Source organism: Urocampus carinirostris, chromosome 12, assembly GCF_059441175.1.
Source record: "Urocampus carinirostris isolate Australia breed hairy pipefish chromosome 12, RoL_Ucar_1.0, whole genome shotgun sequence".
NCBI classification, from domain to species: Eukaryota; Metazoa; Chordata; class Actinopteri; order Syngnathiformes; family Syngnathidae; genus Urocampus; species Urocampus carinirostris.
Genome location: NC_142360.1, coordinates 37,370,834 through 37,396,993, shown reverse-complemented (window position 1 = coordinate 37,396,993; position 26,160 = coordinate 37,370,834). Strand labels below are relative to the sequence as shown.

Sequence of the window (26,160 nt, the reverse complement as noted above, 5' to 3'; positions counted from 1 at the left end):
ATGAATGAATATATAGATTTTTATTATATATTTCTCGCCGATTTATGATTTCAACCTGGATAACACTAAATTTTGGGGAGCCATAGATCTCTGTCGGGACCCCTAGATTTTTGAGCGTGCGAGTCCCCGGGACCCATCACTTTTCACAGCTAAAATGAACACTGCATGTAAGTCACCCTCTGTCGCCTCTTCCTGTCTGCTACTGTTTTTTTTCTAATGAGTCTTTCAAGCATCCCAATTTGAAAACCGGAAGCATTTGAACGTTGTTCATAGTTGCACGGCATGTGACGTGCACGCAAACGGAAGGAGGCGTGTTCAAGACTGCACCCACACCAACAGAAGGGGCCGAGACATCTGCGGCGTGATACAGCAGCTTGCCCGGAGAGGAGCGACCATTTGCCCCCGCCATACTGCACGGTACACTCGCAACCCACACAGTAATAGCAGTTTCTCGTCATGGCTGCAAGGTGGATCTACGCGATGCCTGAGACGTCACTAGAGCGCATGGGAGACCAGCAGGTGTCCTTTACCACTAGGGGATGCTATTTTGAGGTCCTCCATGCACGTTCTTTGAGGAAGTGGGAGTATCACAGTGTTCATTTGACCTGTGAAAAGAGTCGCATGCTCAAAAATCTATGGGTCCCAACCAATGTTCCCTCTAATTTTCCTTACGGGTCTGAGCGTGCACACAAAGTCGGTGAGCAACGCTTGAAACAACAGTGAGCAACCGTAATCCCAAGTGTGGCAAGATAATGGATTATCAAACATGTCCAAAACTCGACATCAAGTGACTCTCTCGGTGTACCGTCTTTCTTTGTAAATATGTGTAACCATGTATAATATGTATTTGCAACTGTATATTTTTGTCATGTATTTATTTTAGAAACTTCTTCTGATATGTTTTGTACGAGCAAATGAGAAAGAAGGGGCGGGGCAAACGCGGGCTGACGGGAAGTGGAGTAAAGGTGAGACGTAGTGGATATATATATTTTTCCCACCCTTACCTTTGTAAATATACACTTTTTTCCTTGGATTACTTTCAACGGGCACCCGGACTCTGCAGGTCTGCATTCAATTTTAAGTACCTGTATCATTTTCCGTTCAATTTGCCGACTGTGTTTTTTGGACTTAATCGGGTATTGTTTAATTTCGTGTTTGAATTGCGTTTTTTCAATGTGAGCGCATGCGGCTAATATACAGGTGCGGCTTGTGTATGTACAAAATCGGTTTTCCTCCCGAAATGTGGTAGGTGCGGCTTATAATCAGGTGCGCCCTATAGTCCAGAATTTACGGTAATTTTGCGTTTTTAGATCATAAATAATATAGAAAAAACACGTAGTTCAATTATGCTAACGTATCATGGTTGCACAATCCAAGGAAATATTTTATTTAATTTTTGAAAAATGTGAATATTTAAATTTTATATAAACTGGTGAGCAACGCTTGAAACAACAGTGTGCAACTATAATCCCAAGTGTGGCAAGATAATTAATCATCAAACATGTCCAAAACTCGACATCAAGTTACATTTTGCTGAGTTTCCGGCAATGCAAAATTATTTTTCTCTTATGGATGAATTGAATAAGCAAAAGCAACCTGAAGAGCCGTTTAGGACCCGAAAGAGCCGGTTCCTGTTAGTGAGCCGAGCCGAAGAAGCCAGTTCTCGACAAACTCTACTAACGTTACTCAACTTCGTTCTACTTCGACTCGACTTCAAAATACCGCATTTAGGACACAACAGGGGAACCCGTGTATTTTTACCTTCATGCACTGTCATTCTGACTTAATTCGCTTCTTAATGAGTAATTTTGAGCCCTGATTTTTGTGCGCTGGCTAGATTTTCTTGTGCGCTGAGAAGCTGTTGGGAACACTGGTCCCAACAGAGATCTATGGCTCCCCAAAATTTAGTGTTATCGGAAATCGGCAACAAATATATAAATCTATACATTCACTCAGTTTTAATCATCAAATTATTAATTCGTTTTCTCTTATCAAATTATTGTTGGTAATATACCGATTAAAGGGATAGAGTTGAGCCAAAAAAGCCGGTTCTCTAAAAAGAAACGGACTTTCACTACACAACTGGAGATCGGCGTGCAGACGAAAACTCGAACTGCGAGACCAAAACAACAATGGCGGATCTGCCTGGAGAAAAGTTTGGAGTGCAGTAAATCTTTGTTAAAAAAAAAAGTAATCGAGTAATAATGACAATTTTGTGGCAAAAAGGTTGCGTCCCAGGGACGTGGGCAAACGAGAAAACTGGTATCACCTGAAGGTGATCTCAACCTATCTGACAATCTTTGAATAAAAACTCTAATCCATTGCTACTGCCTCAGTACATTGGAGGTTTAAAACCAAACCCTACGATCCATTATCCCTTATGGGCCATTACTGCAAGCGGGGCCCAGCAGACCGCGTTTTATCCAGCCTGGAAGGTCTTTTTGCCAACTTGTCTACCAAAAAGTGAATTGCACTTGTGTGGCCACAAGCCATTATCCCTGATGGCATATTGCTGTGAGTCGGAATAGGCGAAATCTGAATGGTGTTGGGAATGAATTATTAAAATGTACGGTTTACCAAATTGTTTGAATGAGTTATCTGACTCCATTAACCAAACTCAACCTGCATTTTTCTAACAAGGCGTGCTCGTTTCTTGATGGGAAGAGATGGACAAGAGACCGGCATTTCCACACGGGCAGATTTAATTTCTTAAATAATTTAACTAAGTGAACTCCATTGAATTAAGCGAATTAGTGTCGCTCGAGTCTCCGTCAAGCGTCCTCTCTTGATCTTCTGCCTTTCTTCTCCCGGCCCACATTTATTTTTCTCCGCAAGCTGGTGTGCCAGCTCCTCCCATGGAAAGCCCCCTCGCCTCGATGTCTGAAATGGTCAAAACACCCACAAGCGTTTCTACGTCACCAGGGCCGTCTGCGTCGAGAAGTGCTGATTATCTTGTCAGCCCTTTGTCCCAGTTCCCCGTTGTTCCTGTAAACATCATTCTTTACTAGGTTGCATTGACCTCACCCCACAGCTCAGCCAGTAAATATATTTTGCATTTAAATGTAATTTGTATTTGATCGTACAAAATCCTTTATAGTCAAATGTATAAAACCTTTCAATGGGAATGGGCTGTCTCACAGACTTTTGCATATCACTGGTGGTTCCCGTCGCCATATTGAAACCAGTTACGCAATCTAAAATACTTAATTCAATCAGACGTCAGTAATAATGTTATAAATACACATTTTGATAAAGTAATTACTCTGACTTGGGTTAATTTCTACATTAAAAGTTTGTACCGTAAATTCCGGACTATAAGCTGCTACTTTTTTTGAGAGCGTGTTGCTAGTAGCGTTTTGCTACCCTTCACAGGCACGGTTTGGGATGAAAGTTATAATATTATTATTAAAGTTTTGAAAACTCTCTCGGTGTGCCGTCTTTCTTTGTAAATATGTGTAACCATGTATGATATGTATTTGCAACTGTATATTTTTGTCATGTATTTATTTTAGAAACTTCTTCTGATATGTTTTGTACGAGCAAATGAGAAAGAAGGGGCGGGGCAAACGCGGGCTGACGGGAAGTGGAGTAAAGGTGAAACGTGTTTGTGGACGCGGCCGACAATAGTGGATGGATATTTTTCCCACCCTTACCTTTGGAAATATACACTTTTTTCCTTGGATTACTTTCAACGGGCACCCGGACTCTGCAGGTCTGCACTCAATTTTAAGTACCGGTATCATTTTCCGTTTAATTTGCTGACTGTGTTTTTTGGACTTAATCGGGTATTGGTTAATTTCGTGTTTGAATTGCGTTTTTTCAATGTGAGCGCATGCGGCTAATATACAGGTGCGGCTTGTTTATGGACAAAGTCGGTTTTCCTCCCGAAATGTGGTGGGTGCGGCTTATAATCAGGTGCGCCCTATAGTCCGGAATTTACGGTAATTTTGCATTTTTAGATCATAAATCTTTATTATAGAAAAAACATGTATTTTAATTATGCTAACGTATCATGGTTGCACAATCCAAGGAAATATTTTATTCATTTTTTTAAAAATGTGAACATTTAAATTAACTGCTCAAATTGTTGGTAAACAATGTAAATGGAGAAATTGGTAATAGGTGAAGAGAAATATTTCTGTATATTTTTGTCGCCATTTTCTGGAAAAATAAATTTGGTTTTAATTTGCCACTTAAATACCCATTAAAGTCCCCTAAAGGATTATAGATTTAATTTAAAATGTTATATATTTTGTAGATTGGCCCCAACACTACAAAAATATGAAATGTTTTTGAATCACATTGTCAAAAAAAAAAAGAAAATTGTCCTTAAACTGAGTGCAACACGGGTTAAATAAAATGTAAACATGTATGATTGACGTTTTAAATAATACTTAAACGGTGGTGTTTGAAACTTCAAAATACAGTGGGACCTCGGTTTTCGCGGTTAATGGGGACCAAAAGCACCCGCGAAAAGTGAAAATCCGCGAAGTAGCTGCGCCCCTTCAAAAATGCTTAAACAAAAAAATATATTATTATTATTATTATATATGTATTTTTTTTTTAATTATTTTATTGATTATTATTATTTTTTTAGACCTGCGAAGCTCTGAACCCGCGAACGTGGAACCACGAAGTAGCGACACCCCTTCAAAAATGCTTAGAAAAAAAAAATATATATATATATATATTTTATATTTTTAAATTATTTTATTGATCATTATTATTTTTTAGACCTGCGAAGCTCTGAACGTGGAACCACGAAGTAGCGACGCCCCTTCAAAATGCTTAGAAAAAACATATATATATATATATTATATTTTTAAATTATTTTATTATTATTATTGTTTAGGCCGGCGAAGCTCTGAATAAATAAAACAGCTGTCCAATAGTCAAGTCAAGTCATTTTTATTTGTATAGCCCTTAATCACAAAGAGTCTCAAACGCTCTCGAACCAGCGGAACACTTCTTGGCTTTTGGCTTCGGACCGGAACATAGGGGGAAATCAGATCTGAAAGATATGAGGGAGCAAGTCCATGTATGATTTTGTATAATACTAAGAGAACCTTGAAATCACATCTTAGGTTAACAGGGAGCCAATGCAGGTTAGCCAAAATCGGAGTGATGTGACTGGACTTTTTTGTCCTAGTTCACAGGTGTCAAACAGGCGGCCCGCGGGCCAGATCAGGCCCGCTAAGGGATTGAATCCGGCCCGCGAGACAACACTCAAAGAAGCGCAAGAGAAAAACGAGCTGCAGGTTGAAATAGCCAGGTGCCTCTCACAAACACTGCACTTGTATTCTTCTCTTTCCCTCCGCTTTTCAGTTCTCTCTATCTTTTTCTCTATCTCTGTTCCTCTTTTTCTATTTCTCTCTGTATTTTTACCTTATTTTGCTCTCTTCCTTTGTCTCTTTCTCTCTCTCTCTTGCTCTCCCTCTTTCTACCCTTCTCTCTTTCTTTCTATTTGTCTTTGGATTTTTCTTTATCTCCCTTTCTTCCCCCCTCTCTCACTATTCCTCTTTTTACCTCTTTTGTTTATCATATTCTCTCTCTCTCTCTCTCTCTCTCTCTCTCTCTCTCTCTCTCTCTCTCTCTCTCTCTCTCTCTTTCTCCCTTTCTTTGTCCCACCCTCTCTCTTTTTCTCTCCCTCTTTCAATCATATTTCTTTCTCTCTAATCTACTAGTCCGGCCCCCCGAGAGAATGTTTGTTCTATCATGCGGCCCCCGAGTTAAAATGAGTTTGACACCCCTGAGAGCCTCGCTGCGGCATTTTGTACCAGCTGAAGACTCTTAAATCTGGACTTTGGGAGACCGGAGAGTAGTGCATTACAGTCATCGAGACGGGAGGTAACAAACGCGTGAATTATGATCTCCGCATCCGACTGAGACAGCATAGGACGAATTTTAGCAACGTCGCGAAGATGGGAGAAAGCGGTTGTCCAGTTTTAACGCTTTTGTTGCAAGGTTCTGAACAAAATTGTGCATTTTTTTGGACAATGCAACAAATCCACGTTTCGCAGATGGGGAGGGGGCGTCCATACATGCTGCTGTGTGACGTCACGAGCATCCAGCAAGGAGAGAAAAAAAAACCCAACCTCCAGCATCTTCCCTCCATCCTCCTCCGAATCCACCGCCTCCTGCGTGGCTTCTTTTCGCATCCCACCGAGCTCCGAAGCACCCCGGCCGCCGACATGCTCTCCTCCTCGGCCTCGCTCGCGGTTCTCCTAGCGGGAATCGCCGTCGCCGCGTCCTCCCTGGAAGTGTTCGACAACGAGCTGGGCGACATCGGCTACTGCAAGAAGCAATGTCAGCTCGCCATTAAAAACAAAGGCCCCGCTAAGGTAAGATAAAAACAATTAAGAAGACGACAGCTGGATTTTTTTATTCCGTTTGAATATAAAACAACATCATTCAATTTTCTGGGCGCAGAAATTCGCATTTTAAGCCTATTTTATTATCTTTTAAACAGGGCCAGCGTCATCCTGCTTAGACCGAAAAACAGTCGCGCATTGCGGGTATAGAAGTCAAACTGTCCGATGGGTCATTAATATATTTTAACCACCCCCCCTGCATTCTATATATTAAATTTATATATTTTAAATACTATCAGGTGTCGCCTCATGATATAAAGTGGACCAAATAGCTCGAAATCGGTCACAAAAAACACTATAAAATAATATTTCCATATACAATCGCGATAAATCACGTGATTATGAGGAAATGCTAACGAGATAATGACAAGGCTGTTGTGAGAGTGGCGTGTCGTACTCGTTGTAGCCGCTAGAGGGTGCTGTTTCGTAGGATTAGACGACGGGTTTTGATACGTTGGCATTGTTGATTGAGCAATTTTTTGATTTAGCATTTTTTTTTCTTTTTTGGCACTCGCTGAATTAAAAAACGTGGCTTCTTGATTCAAATTGACACGATGCGTGGGATTTGTCAAAGGAACGACGTTAGCTGCAGGGAATAGCTAACTTACTTGCTAGCTAATTAGCTTCCTAAGCTAGTTTTGTAGTCGTTGCCATTTAAAATGTCCGAGTTTGTAGATCCTGACAACACTTTTTACATGGTACATTTTGAGTTTGTAATAATAAAGGTTACAAATTATGAAATTGATTTGTGAAAAAGCGAGAGAAGCGATGAAAAGGCTGCATTAAGAGTGGTATGTTTGAGCCACGAGGGGGTGCTGTTTCTTATTAGCATTATACGATACGTTGGCATTGTTGATTGAGCAATTTTTTGATTTAGCAATTTTCTTTTTTTGGCACTCGCTGAATTAAAAAACGTAGCTTCTTGATTCAAATTGATACTATGCGTGGGATTTGTCAAAGGAGCGACGTTAGCTGCAGGGGATAGCTAACTTACTTGCTAGCTAATTAGCTTCCTGTTGCGGTTGAGAAAGGTCTAAGCTAGTTTTGTAGTCGTTTCCATTTAAAATGTTAGTTTGTAGATTCTGACAACACTTTTTACATGGTACATTTGAGTTTATAATAATAAAGGTTGCAAATTATGAAATTGATTTGTGAAAAAGCGAGAGAGGGGATGAAAAGGCTGCTATGAGAGTGGTATGTTTCACTCGATTGAGCCACTAGGGGTGCTGTTTCCAATTAGGATAATACGGGAGTGATTTTGATATGTTGGCGTTGTTGATTTAGCAATAGCATCACATGCTAGCATTTTGGAGTTTTCTGAAAAGAGAGGTGTGGTGTGTCTTGCTCAATTTGACCAAGAGAGGGTGCTGTTTTCTATTAGAATGATTCCAAAAGAGTTTTAAAAAAATGTCGACATCGTTGATTTAGCTATAGCATCACATGCTAGCATTTGGATACTTCTAAATGGTATTTTTTCCTATTTATTGTAGAAATTCTACAATGGAAAACACTTAAATGCTAAAGATGTGATAACACTTTTAAAACTGGCGTTTCTTGCTCAATTTGGCCGCTAGAGGACACTGTTTCCTTTTTAGAAATATACAGTTAGGATTTTGATATGCTGTCATTATTGATATAACAATAGCATCACATGTTAGCATTGGCAGTTTTCTAATAAGCGAGCTTTCTATCAAGGTTTACAATTCCTCAATCTTAAAAGTAAGTGTTTGAATCTATTTTACAAATGGTTTTAAACTTTAATTGTCACGTAGAAATGCTAAAGAAATGAAGACAAGAGGGTGGTGGTTTGGTTGCCATTGGTTGCGGTTCCTTATTAGACAAGAATCACATGTTTAAATGCAGTGTATAATGTTGGTCACTAGATGGCATGCGAGTATAATAAATGAGCAATTGGGATAGTGAAACTTTGTAAACACAACGTGTCTCGGAAAGAAGAAAAGCAAGCTTTTGAGCTGCTTGGAATGTGGGAGTGTCGAGGCCATCTTGATATCAGCTAGCAGGCCTCATGGTGGCCTTCAAGTTGTAGCTTTTTAATCAGAGGCACATCCCTCGGTGCCTGAGAAACGTTTCTCCTGACCTTGAAGGTGCTTGAAATCCTAAAACCACACACATATTGAGCACTGCAGAAATATAAACATATAAAGATATAAAAGTATAAAAGTAAGAGAATGAATGTAAATATTGGGTGTAAAAGGCACATTTAGACCAGGCTGTTTGTTACATAGTACTTCATTCTATCTCAATTCAATAATCAAATGTTAACTGTTAACTAGTCATGAGAAACGATATTTGTGATCCATAGGATACAAGTTCAAATCTCTATCCAGCTCCGTTATTACAGTTTGCTTTATTAGCATCTTAGCTTTTTCCTCAGAACTCATCGACAGTCTGCATAGATAGATAGATACTTTATTCATCCCCGTAGGGAAATTCACACTTCCAGCGGTATCCTTTTGTTGTTTATTAACAGATTAACAGGATGGCCTCGGGGTGCTGTGTTGTAGTTTAGCAACAGCGGAGTGGATGACGTCACACGCTAGGCCAAAAGTCCGACGTCCCTGCGGCAGATGGAAATCTTTGTGCCCAGGGTTACACCGCCTCGTGTTCACGTAGATAGCGAGTCCGCCTCCTCTCCGCTTCCCGCATCGTTTTGTGTCTCTGTCTGTTCTAACAGCGCCGAAGCCGGGTAGCTCCATGTTAACGTCCGGAACCCAGAAGTACTACTTGTACGCTTTAATGTTTTTAACCAGCACAGCCGGTTCGTCGGTCTTATTTGGTAGAGAGTTCACATTTACCATGATTACAGGCTATACAAAAGACTTATAACGCCGCTAGCCGCTTAGCTAGCTCCGGCTCTGCAGCCACGATAGGGCCCCCTCATCACGCCGGCACGAGAATTCTTCAGGGCAAGGAGTCGATTCCTCGAATAAACGCATTTTTGTGCGTTAAAACCCATAAGGATAGAATGTAATCCAAACTATAGTTGTCAAACGGGACGAAAAACACCGAAGATAGAAGCTGACACTTAGAACGATAAATCACAAAAAGTGCGAATAACACGGAGCTGCTGGAAAGGCTGCCGTTTTGATGTAATGTAGCTATTATAATTATTTGCTGTGTGCTCAAAGGCATCGATGTCCATTCTATCCACCGGAGCTTACACGTGGCGTTCTTTTCTCAGGATTCGGTGATGAACGCCTGCCACCGCGGCTGTCGTCTCTACTCCATCTGCCAGTTCGTCAACGGCGACGCCGGCTTCAACACCAGCAAGGACGAGTGTCAGGGAGGTGAGCGCCCCCATCTGTCGCTCCCGTTAATTTCAGTGTGTGTGCGTAAATTTTTGGTCAGAAGACTCCTGTAGTCAGCAACAATGTCGGGCACCCATCCATTATCTGCACCGCTTATACTCAGTAGGGTCCCGGGGGTGCTGGAGCCCATCCCAGCTATCTTCAGGCAGTGGGCAGGGGACACCCTCAACTGGTTACCGGCCAGTCCCAGGGCACACAGAGACAGACCACTCACTCGCCCACCTAGGGACAATTTGGACCGGCCAATTATTATGTTTCTGGAACGTGGGAGGAAACCCACGGAAGCACGGGGAGAACATGCAAACTCCACACAGGAGGTTCGAACTCATGACCTCAGAACTGTGCCGCACACGTGCTAACCACTGCGCCGCTGTGCTGCAAGTAGTAACATTTATTTGTTATATATCAGTAACATATGACCAAATAACTAACAAAATAACAGCTATACCGTAAATCCCGGACTATAAGCCGCTACTTTTTTCCCCAAATTTTCCCTTCGGCAGACAATTCCACAGTTGTATCCGTCTATATACAGTGTAAGTCCAGGCCTCTGGCAAGCCACATACAAGTATTCCTCGTAATCAGATGGGACGCAGCAGTGAGTACACTATTGGAGTGTGAGTTGATTTCTTGGGTCATTTCTGTTTTATTTTTTTACCCCCCGTGGTGAAAATACATCAGTTTTATCCACCCATATATAGTGTAAGTCTATGCTTCTGGCAAGCTACATATGAACACACTTGGTGAGTGCTATGAATGAAAATAATCGTCAATGTTAAAAGTTAAATGCTGAAACAGTGCATTAGCGTGGTGATGTCACTCCCGGTTGGCCTTTGTAATCAGATTACTCCCAAAGGGAATGTATTAGGGGCAGGTTTGGGTAGGGTTACTTTAACTGGATTACTTTCAATTACTTTTGGATGACTCCAATACCAAATATGCTAATAAAAGACAAAAGAAACTAAATAGGAATAAAATGACTAAATTTTGTGCAAGCTGTTTGGATTGATTTTCATTTTGTTTCTGTGGCATTTGATGTTCGTTTTGCCGGAGATCAAAGAGATCAAAGCCAGGAGAGAAAGCTTACCATGTGTTGTGAGTCATCATTTTATTCATATTTAGTTTCTTTTGTCTTTTATTAGCATATTTGGTATTGGAGTCATCCAAAAGTCATTGAAAGTAATCCAGTTAAAGTAACCCTACCCAACCCTGTTAGTAATTCATATCAGAACTCAAAGAACTCAAAGTAATCAGCCTGATTAGGGGTTATATGTTTCTCATGAGACGTAAACAATTCATTCGAAGTGCTCCAATCAGCAACCAGGAAACAGAAGGCAGTACTCCGATCGGTTTGAGTGCGTTAGCGCTCGACAAGCAAGGATACGAATTATGCATTTATCAATAAATAGTAATGGAAAAAAATCCAAAGGAATTCTATAGGTACCCAATGAAATGTCCATCTGTCCCCCAGCATGCCAGGAAGCTTACATCAAACTGATGGAGCAGGAGGCGTGCAGCACCGGCTGCGCTAGCCAACCTTCAGAACCCGAAATCCAGAAGAGGAAGGTGAGGGAGACTCAACAGTTGCTCATAAAACGCTCGATACCCAAACATGGATTTCCCTGTCTCGCAGCTCAAGGCCATGACGCTGCGCCCCAAGCCCCCCTCCGTCATGGAGGCCGTGTCCAGTTGGTGCAACGATATCGTAAGTTCGGCCCAGAGCTTCATCTCCTCCACTTGGACCTTCTACCTGCAGGCAGATGATGGCAAGGTCGTGGTTTTTCAGGTGAGTTTGCACCGGATTAAAGGTACAGATACCTCATGTTGTTGACCCTCTATACTTCGGCAATCAGGGTTGAGTAGGGTTACTTTAACTGGATTACTTTCAATTACTTTTGGATTACTCGCATACCAAATATGCTAATAAAAGACAAAAGAAACTAAATGTGAAAAAAATGACTCAATTTTGTGCAGGCTTGGGGAGTAACGGCAAAAATGATGTTGGCAAGCTGTTTGGATTGATTTTCATTTTGTTTCTGTGGCATTTGATGTTCGTTTTGCCGGAGATCAGAGATCAAAGCCAGGAGAGAAAGCTTACCACGTGTTGTGAGTCATCATTTTATTCCTATTTAGTTTCTTTTGTCTTTTATTAGCATATTTGGTATTGGAGTCATCCAAAAGTAATTTAAAGTAATCAAGTTAAAGTAACCCTACCCAACCCTGCTAGTTAGTTTAGGATGTATCAATCTGGCTGGCTTCTGATCTAGCAATGAAGCTAGTTCCTAATCTAGCTAGCTTCTTAACTAGTTATCTAGTGAGTTTAGGATGTATCAATGTGGCTGGTTTCTGATCTAGCAGTTTAGCGAATTTTAATCTAGCTAACTTCTTATCTAGTTATCTAGTTAGTTTAGGATGTATCAATTTAGCTGGCCTCTGATCTAGCAATGTAGCTAGTTTCTAATCTAGCTAGCTTCTGATCTAGTTATCTAGTGAGTTTAGGATGTATCAATGTGGCTGGTTTCTGACCTAGCAGTTTAGCAAATTTCTAATCTAGCTAACTTCTTATCTAGTTATCTAGTTAGTTTAGGATGTATCAATTTAGCTGGCCTCTGATCTAGCAATGTAGCTAGTTTCTAATCTAGCTAGCTTCTGATCTAGTTATCTAGTTAGCAGGGTTGGGTAGGGTTACTTTAACTGGATTACTTTTAATTACTTTTGGATGACTCCGATACCAAATAAGCTAATAAAAGACAAAAGACACTAAATATGAATAAATGACTAAATTTTGTGCAGGCTTGGGGAGTAACGGCAAAATTGATGTTGGCAAGTTGTTTGGATTTCTTATCGTTTTGTTTCTGTGGCATTTTACGTTCGTTTTGCCGGAGATCAAAGAGATCAAAGCCAGGAGAGAAAGCTTACCACGTGTTGTGAGTCATCATTGTATTCATATTTACCGTACATTCCGAACTATAGAGCGCACCTGACTATAAGCCGCACCCACCACATTTCGAGAGGAAAACCCATTTTGTACTTACACAAGCCGCACCTGTATATAAGCCGCATGCGCCCACATTAAAAAATGTAATACAAAATTTACCCAGACCCGACTTTAAGTCTCGCGATTGTAACTGAATATCCTTCAGTGAAGTACACAGTCCAAAAATCACAGCCGACTATATGAATGTAAAATGATACTGGTACTTAAGGTTTGATGCATTTTATTCATATTTAGTTTCTTTTGTCTTTTATTAGCATATTTGGTATTGGAGTAATCCAAAAGTAATTGAAAGTAATCCAGTTAAAGTAACCCTACCCAACCCTGTCGGCAATTGTATCTTCATTTTTATTTATTGAAGGTACTAATGAAACAACTGATATAATTACACTTTATGAAAATAAGTTATGTGTTTGTTGTTGGGGGATATGTAGGGATTTTTCTAGCTTTTATTTTGAAAATCCTTAGGATTGAAACAAATTATTCTTTACTGCAGTCAGTAAATGAATTTGCCTCTAGTCTAGGTGTTGCTTGTACTCCACCATAAATCTTTTTCTTCTCTGGAGGATGCTGGAATTTCCCTACACTGATTACTTTGAGTTCTTTGAGTTCTGATATGAATTACTAACAGGGTTGGGTAGGGTTACTTTAACTTGATTACTTTCAATTACTTTTGGATTACTCCAATACCAAATATGCTAATAAAAGACAAAAGAAACTAAATATGAATCAAATGATGACTCACAACACGTGGTAAGCTTTCTCTCCTGCCTTTGATCTCTTTGATCTCCGGGAAAACTAACATAAAATGCGACAGAAACAACATGAAAAGAAATCCAAACAGCTTGCCAACATCATTTTTGCTGTTCCATGTATTCCGTTACTCCCCAAGCCTGCACAAAATTGAGTCATTTTATTCATAGTTAGTTTCTTTTGTCTTTTATTAGCATATTTGATATTGGAGTAATCCAAAAGTAATTGAAAGTAATCCAGTTAAAGTAATCCTACCCAACCCTGGTTATTGGTTTGTCGAATTTAAAACTAGAGATTGTAGTAGAATAAAGAAAGAACACTCTCTGAGTCGGAGATTTAGGTTTTTGACAGCCCTTCTATCGGAGGCGCGCAGTTCCAACACCCTCCTCCTCTGGCAGAAGGCTCATTTATTGGAGAACACGAGAATAAAACAACACATCTGATTGGTTTAAACAAGATTATAAAAGCACAGGAAATGAATCTGATTGTTTTAGACAGGAATCATATGTTTAAATGCAGCGAATTAATGTTGGCGTGGGAGTATAATAAATGAGCAATAAGGACAGTGAAACTTTATAATAATAATAATAATAATAATAATTTCCTTGTATTGTCATTCTGTGTAACAATGTACACAGAACGAAATGTCGATTGCATCTGACCCGATGCAGCCGCAGCCAAGAGAGGGCGCCGCCGACCACTTTTTAAGTCTTAGGAATGACTCGGCCGGGGCGCGAACCCGAACCTCCCAGTCTCAAAGCGGGCGCCTTACCATCTAGGCTACTGAGCTGCGATGCGTCTCTGTAAATTTAGGGAGGCAAGCTCTCGAGTGAGCTTGGAATGTGGGAGGCAAGCTCTCCAGCGCACTTCACGGCACCAAAAACGAAGGCCATCTTGATTAATAGTTAGCAGGCCCCAAAAGGCATGAGGTGTAGCTTGAGAAACTGTTAGTGGCCTTTCAAGTTTTAGCTTTTTAAATAGAGACACATTTTTTGGTGCCTGGGAACTTATTCTTTTGACCTTGAAGGTGCTTGCCTCTGAATGCAACTTGAAATCATAAAACCACACACTTATTGAGTATACTATGAAAATATAAATGTAAAAAGGGATGAGAGTAGAAAAATAAGAGTATATAAAGGTATAAGAGTATAAAAGGCGCATTTAAACCATAATTTACCTTAGAAGTTTCAACCCAGGGGACCAGAACCTCCTGCAAAATAAAGAAAAGAGTATCTGAAGAAACAGGCGGCCATTTTTAAATCACTTCTCAATTCACGGGGCACTTTCATTTTAGAGAAGTGATTGTTGATGATGGCACTATCGAGTCACTTCCTGTTTGATTTGGGACACTTCCTGCTGGCATTTCTTTCATACTGTACCTCTAGATAATTTCCTGTTTCGTTTTGGCCTCTCGCTGGGGGTTAAGAGATCCGTGAGACGTGATAAGTCAGACAGCGTTTCATTTGATTTACAGGGGATTCATGAGGCACTTCCGGGTCACTTCCTGTTCGATTTAAGGTATTTCCTGTTAGTTTTGGTCACTTCTGGGTTACTTCCTGTTCTATTTAAGGTAATTCCTGTTAGTTTTGTTCACTTTTGGGTTACTTTATGTTCGATTTAAGGTAATTTTGGTCACTTTTTTGGCACTTCATGTTTGATTTAAGGTATTTATTGTTAGTTTTGGTCACTTCTGGGTTACTTCCTGTTCTATTTAAGGTAAATCCTGTTAGTTTCGGTCACTTCTGGGTTACTTAATGTTCGATTTAAGGTAATTCCTGTTAGTTTTGGTCACTTCAAGGTTACTTCCTGTTCTATTTAAGGTAATTCCTGTTAGTTTTGGTCACTTTTGGGTTACTTCCTGTTTAATTTAAGGTATTTCCTGTTAGTTTTGGTCACTTCTGGGTTACTTAATGTTCGATTTAAGGTAATTCCTGTTAGTTTTGGTCACTACAGGGTTACTTCCTGTTCTGTTTAAGGTATTTCCTGTTAGTTTAAGGCCCAATCCCATTTCTCTCACTCGGCCCTGAGGACCCTCCAGTGAGGTCCCTCGAAGAGGAGTGCCCTCCGCGAGTGAAGTGCAAAGCGGAGATGGCTTGGACAAGACTTGCAAGGTTCCACCCCTGTCCAGGAGATGGCGGTAATATTAATTGGCTGTAGACCTCAGTGACGTATTGGTCTACGTCACATGTAAACAACTCGAGTCTCAACTTGTAGTGTGTCAGTTGGAGAGTTCGTGCAATGTTAAAAATGCCCGCTACTGCTGTGTTATTACCGATTGCCTGAAAGCTCATCATCTTTTCCGTGTCTCCAATCAACGGAGGAGAAATGTGCTATACTGAAGACAGCTTCGGCGCTATGTAGTGCTGATTCATCTTTACAAGGTACGTACACTCATTAAAAAAAATGACCCGTTCGGTCAAATACAGTAAAAGTTAACATACAATGCACGTTCACATAATACCTTATGTTTGTGTAGACATAAATGGCAATCTACTTATTAGTATCTTAATGCCATTTTATGACATATAGTAGGGGTCTTTAGTGTGTGACATGATGAAAAGTAAACAAACACAAGAACAGTCCACCTGACCCTTAAGCTGACATAATATCGTCACCAAACTTCCCTGTACGACCCAAAAACCTTGGTTCATAAGGAATTTAATTCAAAAGAGTTGTCATTGGATATAAAAAAGCTCATTTCAACATGTTTTCATGATGCTTACATCATCTATGCCCACATTTATGTCTAAATTGTCTGTTATCTATTGTGTTCCAGAGTGGCTGTCCCATAAGCGTGGACAGGTTGGACAGGAATGTTCCCATCCTGTGCTTATGGTTCGATGTGAAGTCAAAACTCATTCAGGACTTAAGGTTGAGCAAGAAGGTCATGTGGGCCCTGCAGGAGCTGCTAAAGAGGGAACAGGGCCATGGCTGGAGGGCCTATACTGGCTGGCCCACGGTCTGTCCTACCGTGTGGTGTCACGGGTCTTCAGGGTTCCCAGGTCCACGATACACAGAATTGTCCACAGTTAATATGGAATAAATTGCCCAAAAGCCATGTTTTAGGCTTTGGAAGTCAGACCCACATTTGCATTCCGTGCTTTTCTGCATTACTATTCAATAAACATCTTTATTTTGAGTAACACCTTGGTGGTTTATTTCATAATGATGTGAGATACTGTGTGTGAACTATGTGACTGTTGGACAGAAAACAACTACAAATCACTCCAGTTGAAATAATAGTTTACTTTCAGAAAAACAAAATCACATTGGGCCGAAATACATAATAGTAAATAAATAATATGTCACAAATTGTAACAAAAATATACCAATACTTCCATAAAGCTGGAAAACACAAACTGGAAGTTCATTGAGTTCTTAATAAAATAAAATATTTTCCTTTTATAAAACAAAGGGAAACATTGCAGGGATGTCACTGTTCTGGAAATTTGTCCACGAGCTTCCCAAAAAGGACGGGAACCGCTCAGTTTTGGCCACAGTTTCCTCGAGCCTTTTCCTCACTCCGGCAGACTCCGCTTTCAAAAAGTCAAGGAGTGTATCGTGCTTCCTTTTTTTTCTGGGTGATTTGGGGTTTGGCGCCGGATTAGAAGATGCCAACGACGTGCCCGTTGGTGTGGATGGCGTGGTAGCTGTGATGGTGGCCAGCTCTTCCACGGGACGTTCTACATTGGCCTTTAGGTTGGGTGGAAAAAACAAGAATTACTTAATGCTTGTGTATTGCACAAAAACAACTGTGTATAGGATGCTCAACAAGTTGATGTGAGAAATTATAGGATGTGTTCTGGATAATTATTTGATAGTGAATAGATACACAAAATTGACATGTTATTCTTATGGCTGTAAGAGCCTTCTATTGGCCAGCATCACATATGCTTTAGAATTGTCTCCACATTTGGACAACATTTTGAAAAGGTAATTAGTTTACTTAATATGTGTTTACAGAGAAGGCAGTGGACTGTGTGATAGTAATTTGTTTCAACTGTATTTCCACGTGAAATTCGGAGACATTACTCATAATGCATGATGAAAACTAATGCATTCTGATCTCACATGAAAGAATCATATTGTAAATAAAACACGACACCTGAAATTGTGTGCAGTAAACAAGGGCTTATGTCTAGAACGGTATTCTGACTGCTCCATGTAGATGTAAAAAGCACGACTCGTTTAAGATAAAAACAGGGATGGGCTGAACCGTGATTTTCTGCAGTTATCCTACTTTACAGTTTGTAGCGTGAAGATTTTTTTTGCCAGCTCCCTTGGTAGATTAGTGCACTTCGTAAAGTAGCGATTTTGCAGTGTTCGTGTTTTAATGCAAAAATACGATTTTCTATTGCATTTACGTCTAACTAAGATATCTCAATACATTTTGTTGCAAATACATGCGTGGTTGTGGAAAACTACTTACAATTGTGCGGTTCCCTTTCGGGCATGTTTGTTGATATTGAGTATTCGTAAAGCCTTCTGGGTAGTCACTTCGCTGCCAAGTGAGGTCGAGAGCCCCCTCGGTCTTGAAGTGGCTACGACATGGTTTGAGGGCACTTCTGCCTCGGTCTTGAGAGTATCGGGACACACCCCATTTTCACGTGAACGCGCAAACCGAGTGACTAGGGCACATAGCGAGTGAAAGTGCGAAGAATGGGACTCAGCCTAAGTCACTTCTTGGTTACTTCCTGTTCTGTTTAAGGTAATTCCTGTTAGTTTTGGTCACTTTTGGGGTATTTCCTGTTTGATTTAAGGTATTTCCTGTTAGTTTTGGTCACTTCTGGGTTACTTCCTGTTCTATTTAAGGTATTTCCTGCTAGTTTTGGTCACTTTTCGGTTACTTCCTGTTACATTTGGGCCCTTTGTCTTTATCACAGGGTTATTTTACATTTGATACTGTTTCATTCAAGCATTTTGGATTATGAGGTACTTCCTGTGTCTATTCCTTAGAGCCAACCGGAGATGGAGTATTCGTTTCCGGAGCTGCAGGCCCCCCGTTCCAACGTTGCGGATACTCCTTGGCCTCAGGTGCACTCGCACACCCAGAAGCCTCACGGTGAGCCGAAAACCCCCCGCCATTTTTCACATCAACTCGAAAATCAAATAAAAATCGGCACCTTTCTGCAATTTTCGGCTCAGGTGTGAGAGCGCGTGGCGAAAAGGCGGGTGCCAAAAGTCTGAGCAGGGGCAAACATCAGGTGCAACATGCGGAAGAGGGCGCCACCGCTGAGCATGACTTCCTGGGTTGCATGTCCAGGTGAGCTCGGAAGGAGTTTTTACGAATTCATATTATTCACGTTTTATTTTGAAAATGCATTTTCAGAAAACTCCTTTTTAATTGAAGTGAAGTCATGTTTATTTTATGGCCTTAATCACTGCACAGACCAGAGTGTTATTGTATCATTCCCTGATCTAAAACCTACATGAGGCTGAGGAAAAACTCAAAAACCTCAAGTCATGTCTCAAAGGGCTGCACAGACCACAGACTATTGCAGACCACAGACTATTATGACACCATCCCCTGATCTAAGACCGACATGAGGGCAAGGAAAAACTCAAAAACATGTCAAGTCCTGTTTATTTGTTTAACCCTTAGTCACAAGGAGTCTCAAACGGCTGTACAGACCACAGACTATTGCAAACCACAGACTATTATGACTTCATCAACTGATCTAAAACCTACATGAGGGCAAGGACTCAAAAAAACTCAAAAACATGTCAAGCCAAGTCAAATCATATTTATTTGTATGGCCCTTAATCACAAGGAGTCTCAAAGAGCTGCACAGACCACATCTTATTGCAAACTACAGACTATCAAGACACCAACCCCTGATCTAAAACTGACATGAGGGCAAGGAAAAACTCACACATGTCAAATCAAGTCAAGTCATGTTTATTTGTGACTCCCTTAATCACAAGAAGTCTCCAAGGGCCACAGAATATTGCAAACTAGACTACTCTGACACCATCCCCTGATCTAAAACCTACATGAGGGTAAGGAAAAACTCACACATGTCAAATCAAGTCAAGTCATGTTTATTTGTGACTCCCTTAATCACAAGAAGTCTCAAAGGGCCGCAGACTATTGCAAACTGCACACTAGTCTTCCACCATCCCCTGATTTAAATCTTACACGAGGGCAAGGAAAAACTCAAAAACATATCAAGTCAAGTCAAGTCATGTTTATTTGTGACACCCTTAATCACAAGGAGTCTCAAAGAGCTGCATAGACCACAAGGACAAAGTATAGACTCTTATGACGCTATCCCCTGATCTAAAACCTACATGAGGGCAAGGAAAAACTCCAAAACATGTCTAGTCACGTTTATATGTGGTGCCTTAATCACAAGGAGTCTCAAAGGGCTGTACAGACTACAGTCTATTATGACACCATCCCCTGATCTGGAACCAACATGAGGGCAAGGGAAAACTCAAAAACCCCAACATGAGGAAACATTAGACAACTTCAATACACACACTCTCTCTCTCTCTCTCTCACACGCTTATCGCTTTCTCTCTCTCTCTTGCTTTTGGCTTTCTCTCTCTCTCGCCCTTGCTTTTTTGCTCTTGTTCTCGCTTTTCGCTCTCTCTCACTTTTTGCTCTCTTTTTGCTTTCGTTTCGCTCTCTCTCTTGCTTTTGCTTTTTCTCTCTCGCTCTCATTCACGCTTCTCTCTCTATCTCTCTCTTTCGTTCTTGCTTTTCTCTCTCGCTCTCGCTTTTTGCTCTCTCTTTCTCTCTCTCTTGCTCTTCGCTCTCTCTCGCTTTTCTCTCTTGCTTTTCTCTCTCGCTTTTCTCTCTCTCTCTCTCTCTCTCTCTCTCTCTCTCACGCTTATCGCTTTCTCTCTCTCTCTTGCTTTTTGCTTTCTCTCTCTCTCGCCCTTGCTTTTTTGCTCTTGTTCTCGCTTTTCGCTCTCTCTCGCTTTTTGCTCTCTTTTTGCTTTTGTTTCGCTCTCTCTCATGCTTTTGCTTTTTCTCTCTCGCTCTCATTCACGCTTCTCTCTCTATCTCTCTCTTTCGTTCTTGCTTTTCTCTCTCGCTCTCGCTTCTTGCTCTCTCTTTCTCGCTCTCTTACTCTTCGCTCTCTCTCGCTTTTCTCTCTTGCTTTTCTCTCTCGCTTTTTTCTCTCTCTCTCTCTCTCTCTCTCTCACGCTTTTTGCTTTCTCTCTCTCTCGCCCTTGCTTTTTTGCTCTTGATCTCGCTTTTCGCTCTCTCTCTCTTTTTGCTCTCTTTTTGCTTTTGTTTCGCTTTCTCTCTTGCTTTTGCTTTTTCTCTCTCGCACTCATTCACGCTTCTCTCTCTATCTCTCTCTTTCGTTCTCGCTTTTTGCTCTCTCTTTCTCGCTTTTTGCTCTCTCTTTCTCTCTCTCTTGCTCTTCGCTCTCTCCCGCTTTTCTCTCTTGCTTTTCTCTATCGCTTTTCTCTCTCTCTCACTCTCTCTCTCGCTTTTGGCTATCTCTCTTGCGCTTTTCGCTTTCTCTCGCTTTTCACTCTCGCTCTTGCTTTTTCTCCCTCTCTCTCACGCTTATCGCATTCTCTCTCTCTCTTGCTTTTTGCTTTCTCTCTCTCTCGCCCTTGATTTTTTCTCTTTCTGTTTCACTCTCTCTATTCTCTATCTCTCTCTCTCTCTCTTGCCCTTCGCTCTCTCTCGCTTTTTCTCTCTCGTTTTTCTCTCTCTCTCGCTTTTTGCTATCTCTCTTGCGCTTTTTGCGCTCTCTACCTTTTCACTCTTTCTCTCTCTCTCTCTTTCTTTCTCTCTCTCTTTCTCTCTCACTTTTCACTCTTTCTTTCGCTTTCCCCTTTCTCTCTTTCTCTTTCTCTCTCTCTCTCTCTCTCTCTCTTGCTCTACGCTCTCTCTTGCTTTTTGCTCTCGCTTTTCTCTCTCGTTTTTCTCTCTCTCTCTCGCTTTTTGCTATCTCTTTTGCCCTTTTTGCGCTCTCTCCCTTTTCACTCTTTCTCTTTCTCTCTTTCTGTCTTTCTTTCTCTCTCTCTCTCTCTCTCTCTCTCCCTCCCTCTCGCTGTCCCCTTCTCTCTTTTTCTCTAACCTACTAGTCCGGCCCCGAAAGAATGTTCTATCGTGTGGCCCCTTAAAATGAGTTTGACACCACCGTGTTAGATAATACTGCTCATCTAGCTAATTTTAAAAATGACTTTTCCACTACACAACGTTGCCTCTCTGCCCCAAAAGCCGAGCTCTACACCGTTTTCTGCCACCTAGTGGCGAACACTGTCATTACAACTCGGAGCGCCTCATTTACTAACCCTAAGCTGAATTTTTGGGAATCGGTGCGTCTTTTGACAATAAGCTCCGCCTTTTTTGCCCCGCGTTACAGGCGTTCGGGTCTGCCCCGGTGGATTCTGGCCGCATGCCTGTTCCTGTCCATTATGGTGATGGTGTGGCTCAGTTGCGCCAGCCTGGTGACGGCGCCCGACCAGCACATCAAGACGCAGGTCCCGCTTTCTCCTTTTTGGGGTTTGTTTTAGCTAGCGTGCCTTGGTGGAGGTATTCGTGGCGTTACATACTAGTAGATTAAAGAGAAAGCGAGAAAAGGGTACAAAAAGAGAGAGAGAAAAAAAAGGAGAAAGAGAGAGAAATAGAGAGGTTTTTGAGAATAAGATAAAGAAAGAGAAAGACTGGGGGAAGGAGAGAAAAAGGGAGAATGGAAAGACAAAATGGAAATATGAGAAAGTGTGGAAAAAGACAGGGGGAGAAAGACAAAAAAGAGAGGCACAGAGAGAAGAAATGGAGAAAGAGAGGGAGAAAAACAAAAGAACAAACAGAGAGAGGGAAAGAGAGAGAAAGGGAGAAGGAATAGCAGGGGAGAGGAAGAGATAGAGAGAAAAATAAAGAAAGACTGGGGAAAAAAAGAGAAAGAGAGAGAAAGGAAGAATGGGGAGAAAAAGTGGAAACATGAGAAAGAGGAAAAGGACATGGAGAGGAAACGAAAAAAGAGAGAGGCAGAAAGAGAATAAATGGAGGCAGAGAGGGACAAAAACATTGCGTTGATCCTCTAAAAAGAAAAGGAAACAAAGAAAAATGACGGGTGGATATTTTTTTTTTAAAAAGGCAGCTCAAACCCGAACGTAATGATTGACATCTTATGCCTGACCGTACATGGGCTCGTTGGTGCGAGAGAGTGACTGAATCTATTTTTTGCGGATCATCTAGAAAAATATAGAAATCAAGAATTCCAAAAAAATAGGCAGCAAGAAGCTCAGCCCAAACCCAAACATAATGATTGACATTTTATGCCTGACCCTACGTGGGCTTGTTGGAGCGAGAGAGTGAAGAAATACATTGCGCAGATCCTCTAGAAAGGAAAAGAAATGAAGAAGATCAGGGGTAGATAATTAAAAGAAAAAAAGGCAGCAAGAGAGAATCAAGGCCCGAACCCGAACATAATGATTGACATCTTATGCCTGACCGTACTTGGACTCGTAGAGAGTGAAGAAATACACTGCGCGGATCTTCTAGAAAGGAAAAAAAATGAAGAAGATGATGGGTGAATAATGAAAAAAAGGCAGTGAGAGATAAGCAAGGTCCGACCCAAACCCGAACCTAATGTTTAACATTTCAAGACTGACTGGACACGCCGGCTTGTTGGCAAAAGAGGTGGACGGAATCCATTGCGCGGATCCTCTCCAATGTAAAGTAAAGGAAACAGGATGACAGGTGGATAATTTAAAAAAAAAGGCACAGAGAGAGAAGCCCGGCCTGAACCCGAACGTAATCATTGACATTTTAAGCCTGACCATACGTGGGCTCGTTGATGCTAGAGAGTGATGCCATACACTGCGTGAATCCTCCAGAAAGGAAAAGAAATGAAGATGACGGGTGGATCATTTTTTTTAAAAAGACAGCAAGAGAGAAGCCTGGCCCAAACCCAAACGTAATGATTGACATTTTCTATCTTACTGGAGGCAAGTTTGTTGGCACAAGAGGGGGAAGGAATCCATTGCGCGGATCCTCTACACAGAAAGGGAAAGGAAACAGAATGATGGGTGGATAATTTTATTTTAAAAAAAGGCAGCGAGAGAGACGCCCAGCCCGAACCCGAACATAATCATTGACATTTTAGGCCTGACCGTACGTGGGCTTGTTTGTGCCAGAGTTTGACGGACTATACTGCGTGAATTCTCCAGAAAGAAAAAGAAACGAAGATGACGGGTGGATAAATTTTTAAAAAAGGCAGCTAGAAAGAAGCCTGGCCCAAACCCGAACGTAATGATTGACATTTTATGCCTTACTCGAGACAAGTTTGTTGGCACAATCCATTGCGCGGATCTCTACAAAGAAAAGCAAAGGAAAGGAAACAGTATGACGGGTGGATAATTTAAAAAGAAAAGCAGCGAGAGAGAAGCCCGGCCCGAACCCGAACGTCATGATTGATATTTTAGGCCCGGGCTCCAGATTTTCCCCTGTAACACTGATTTCTATCCGCCTACAGCTCAGCATCAACGGCGACAAAGACTTCCTGGACGAGACACAGGTAAAGGTGAATCCGTACCACCTCAGCCCCCTATTGGCCGTCAACATCAAGAGGGCGGCGCCCGAGGACTGCCTGGAGGCGGGGCCTCTGCCTGTCAAGGTGGACCTGGATAAGACACGCGTTTAGAAGAATCCCTCATTTTTTTTTCTATTCCTTTCAGGAGCACCGCACGCCATTTCCATTATCAATCATCTCTATTCGGTGTACCGTAAACTCCGGACTCCAAGCCGCTCCTTTTTTTCCCTACAATTTAAACACTGCGCCTTTAAGAATTTTCTTTTTTTTTTGTCGCAGCACCGAAGATAACGGCAAGCTGCTCTTTTCCACAATGCGCTCCAAATACAATACATCTGAAAACATTTAGGATGCCCTTCTAGAGAAATGAGTAATTTTTTTTTGCCGATAGTATTCATACAATACATAGCAGGAGCAAAATGGGAAATTTCTCAGTACTTTATTGAATATTTACACATTACCGTAAGTACTTACGGTATTTCAAGACCTCGTGGGTCACCTCAAACGGCTAGCAGCTAGCTTAGCAGGTTTCATAAAAACAAAGCATTACAATGGCACCTGGTGGATGTGATTTCTGCCAAGTGCTCTAGATGTCAAAGTGAAGAAATGTAATCCGTCGAAATTAACCTTCCTAATGAGTGACACGCATGAATTGATAAACCAGATTCTCACTGTCCCCGTGGAGTTAAATGGCAACCTCGGCAGAATCGGTGGGGAAATGTCGAGTATAGAAAAGTCACACATTCTGTGAGGCTCGAGGTGAATATGAATTAGTTTAGGATTAAGATATACGCAGCAGTACGACAAAAACGGCATCAAAACAAAACTCGATGGAATGTTTTGACTGAAATTCTGATCTTAAGCTATCCCATCCCTTGCACCCAAGACAAAGTGATAGAGAGGAAACCAAGTATTTCTATTACTAGATAAAACTCATTACAAGTACAATATGTTACTTTTCCTTACTAGACATTTCCCCGCTGATTTTTAGTTCATTTTCATGGTTGCGGTATAAAACCCAGTGCTCTGTAGTCCGGAATTTACGGTAATTTAATTGGAGCTTCCATGTGGTTTGAGGATTCATTTTTCATTTAGAGGAGAGAACAAGAGGCTAATTAGCCCCGCCCATTTTATTTCATCAGCCAGTTGAATGCAGACAAAATTTGAGGTTTTTCTACCTGCATGCCAAACCAAGCTTCTATCATCCCATCACTAACGCTCCAGTAGAGGCCCAGTGTGTATTAAAAAGCGCCCCCTGGTGGTGTAAGAATACTTAATTATTGATTCAAAAACTCATGGAATATCTCATAAATAAGACTCATCGGTTTGGGAATGTATATATATAACACTACTTGAGTCGTTCCTTGAAGAAACCGCCATCTTGCTACTACGGAAGCCCGGATGACCCTTTTTTAAGATATCTTGTCCTGGGGGTGATCTAAGCACTTCACGGAATCAGCTTCCGCAGCTGAGCCTAATTTGTAATGGTCACTGAGTCCCAGGATTCAGGCATCTTGTACTCTTTTTTCCACTGTTTCCTTCTCTAGCCACTCATATTAGAGATTTGCTTGCAGGCTATGGATGGACACAATATTTGTTCTTAAGTGGAACTTACATAAATGGTCATTTGAGCAAACGTCTCTGACTTACGTGATTTAGGCATCTCCCACTTTTTTCCTTCTCTAGCCACCCATTTTAAACACTTGCTAGCTACAGGCTATCGCTAGCCGTTATCATTATTTTACTGCTTCGTCGTTCAGTGTCGCTCGCCTTCCCGAGCTGCTCACAAAACCGAACGTTGCAGATTTCCAGGATTTGGTCCATTTTCTATTTTCCTCCCACTGTTTCCTTCTCTAGCCACCCATTTTAAACACTTGCTAGCTACAGGCTATCGCTAGCCGTTATCGTTATTGTTTTACTGCTTCGTCGTTCAGTGTCGCTCGCCTTCCCGAGCTGCTCACGAAAGCGAACGTCGCAGATTTCCGTGATTTGGTCCATTTTCTGTTTTCCTCCCACTGTTTCCTTCTCTAGCCACCCATGTTAAACACTTGCTACAGGCTATCGCTAGCCGTTATCGTTATTGTTTTGTTGCTTCGTCATTCAGTGTCACTCGCCTTCCCGAGCTGCTCACGAAAGCGAACGTCGCAGATTTCCGTGATTTGGACCATTTTCTATTTTCCTCCCACTGTTTCCTTCTCTAGCCA

General features: G+C 41.4%; 1 protein-coding gene and 1 long non-coding RNA gene across 2 annotated transcripts; both read left to right on the top strand.

Annotated features, from left to right (window-relative positions):
- Positions 1 to 6,064: 6,064 nt before the first annotated feature.
- Positions 6,065 to 25,592, top strand: tmem59l (transmembrane protein 59-like). The gene is made up of 8 exons (XM_088349841.1): positions 6,065 to 6,341; positions 9,574 to 9,679; positions 11,172 to 11,266; positions 11,334 to 11,486; positions 18,405 to 18,510; positions 18,594 to 18,711; positions 21,785 to 21,902; positions 23,900 to 25,592. Exons 1-8 carry the CDS (start codon positions 6,192 to 6,194, stop codon positions 24,065 to 24,067), a joined length of 1,014 nt encoding a protein of 337 aa, XP_088205967.1. The 5' UTR covers positions 6,065 to 6,191; the 3' UTR covers positions 24,068 to 25,592.
- LOC148355870 (uncharacterized) lies at positions 15,445 to 16,591 on the top strand. The gene is made up of 2 exons (XR_015852229.1): positions 15,445 to 15,829; positions 16,225 to 16,591. It is a non-coding gene; the product is annotated as an uncharacterized LOC148355870 (long non-coding RNA).
- Positions 25,593 to 26,160: the final 568 nt, after the last annotated feature.

What these genes read in the sequence shown, in the direction of transcription:
- tmem59l (XM_088349841.1), top strand. Translation starts at nt 6,192, where the DNA reads ATGCTCTCCTCCTCGGCCTCGCTCGCGGTTCTCCTAGCGGGAATCGCC. An exon ending in CAAGGACGAGTGTCAGGGAG is followed by an intron (nt 9,680 to 11,171) that starts GTGAGCGCCCCC and finishes TCTGTCCCCCAG; the next exon opens with CATGCCAGGAAGCTTACATC. An exon ending in TTCCTGGGTTGCATGTCCAG is followed by an intron (nt 18,712 to 21,784) that starts GTGAGCTCGGAA and finishes CCCGCGTTACAG; the next exon opens with GCGTTCGGGTCTGCCCCGGT.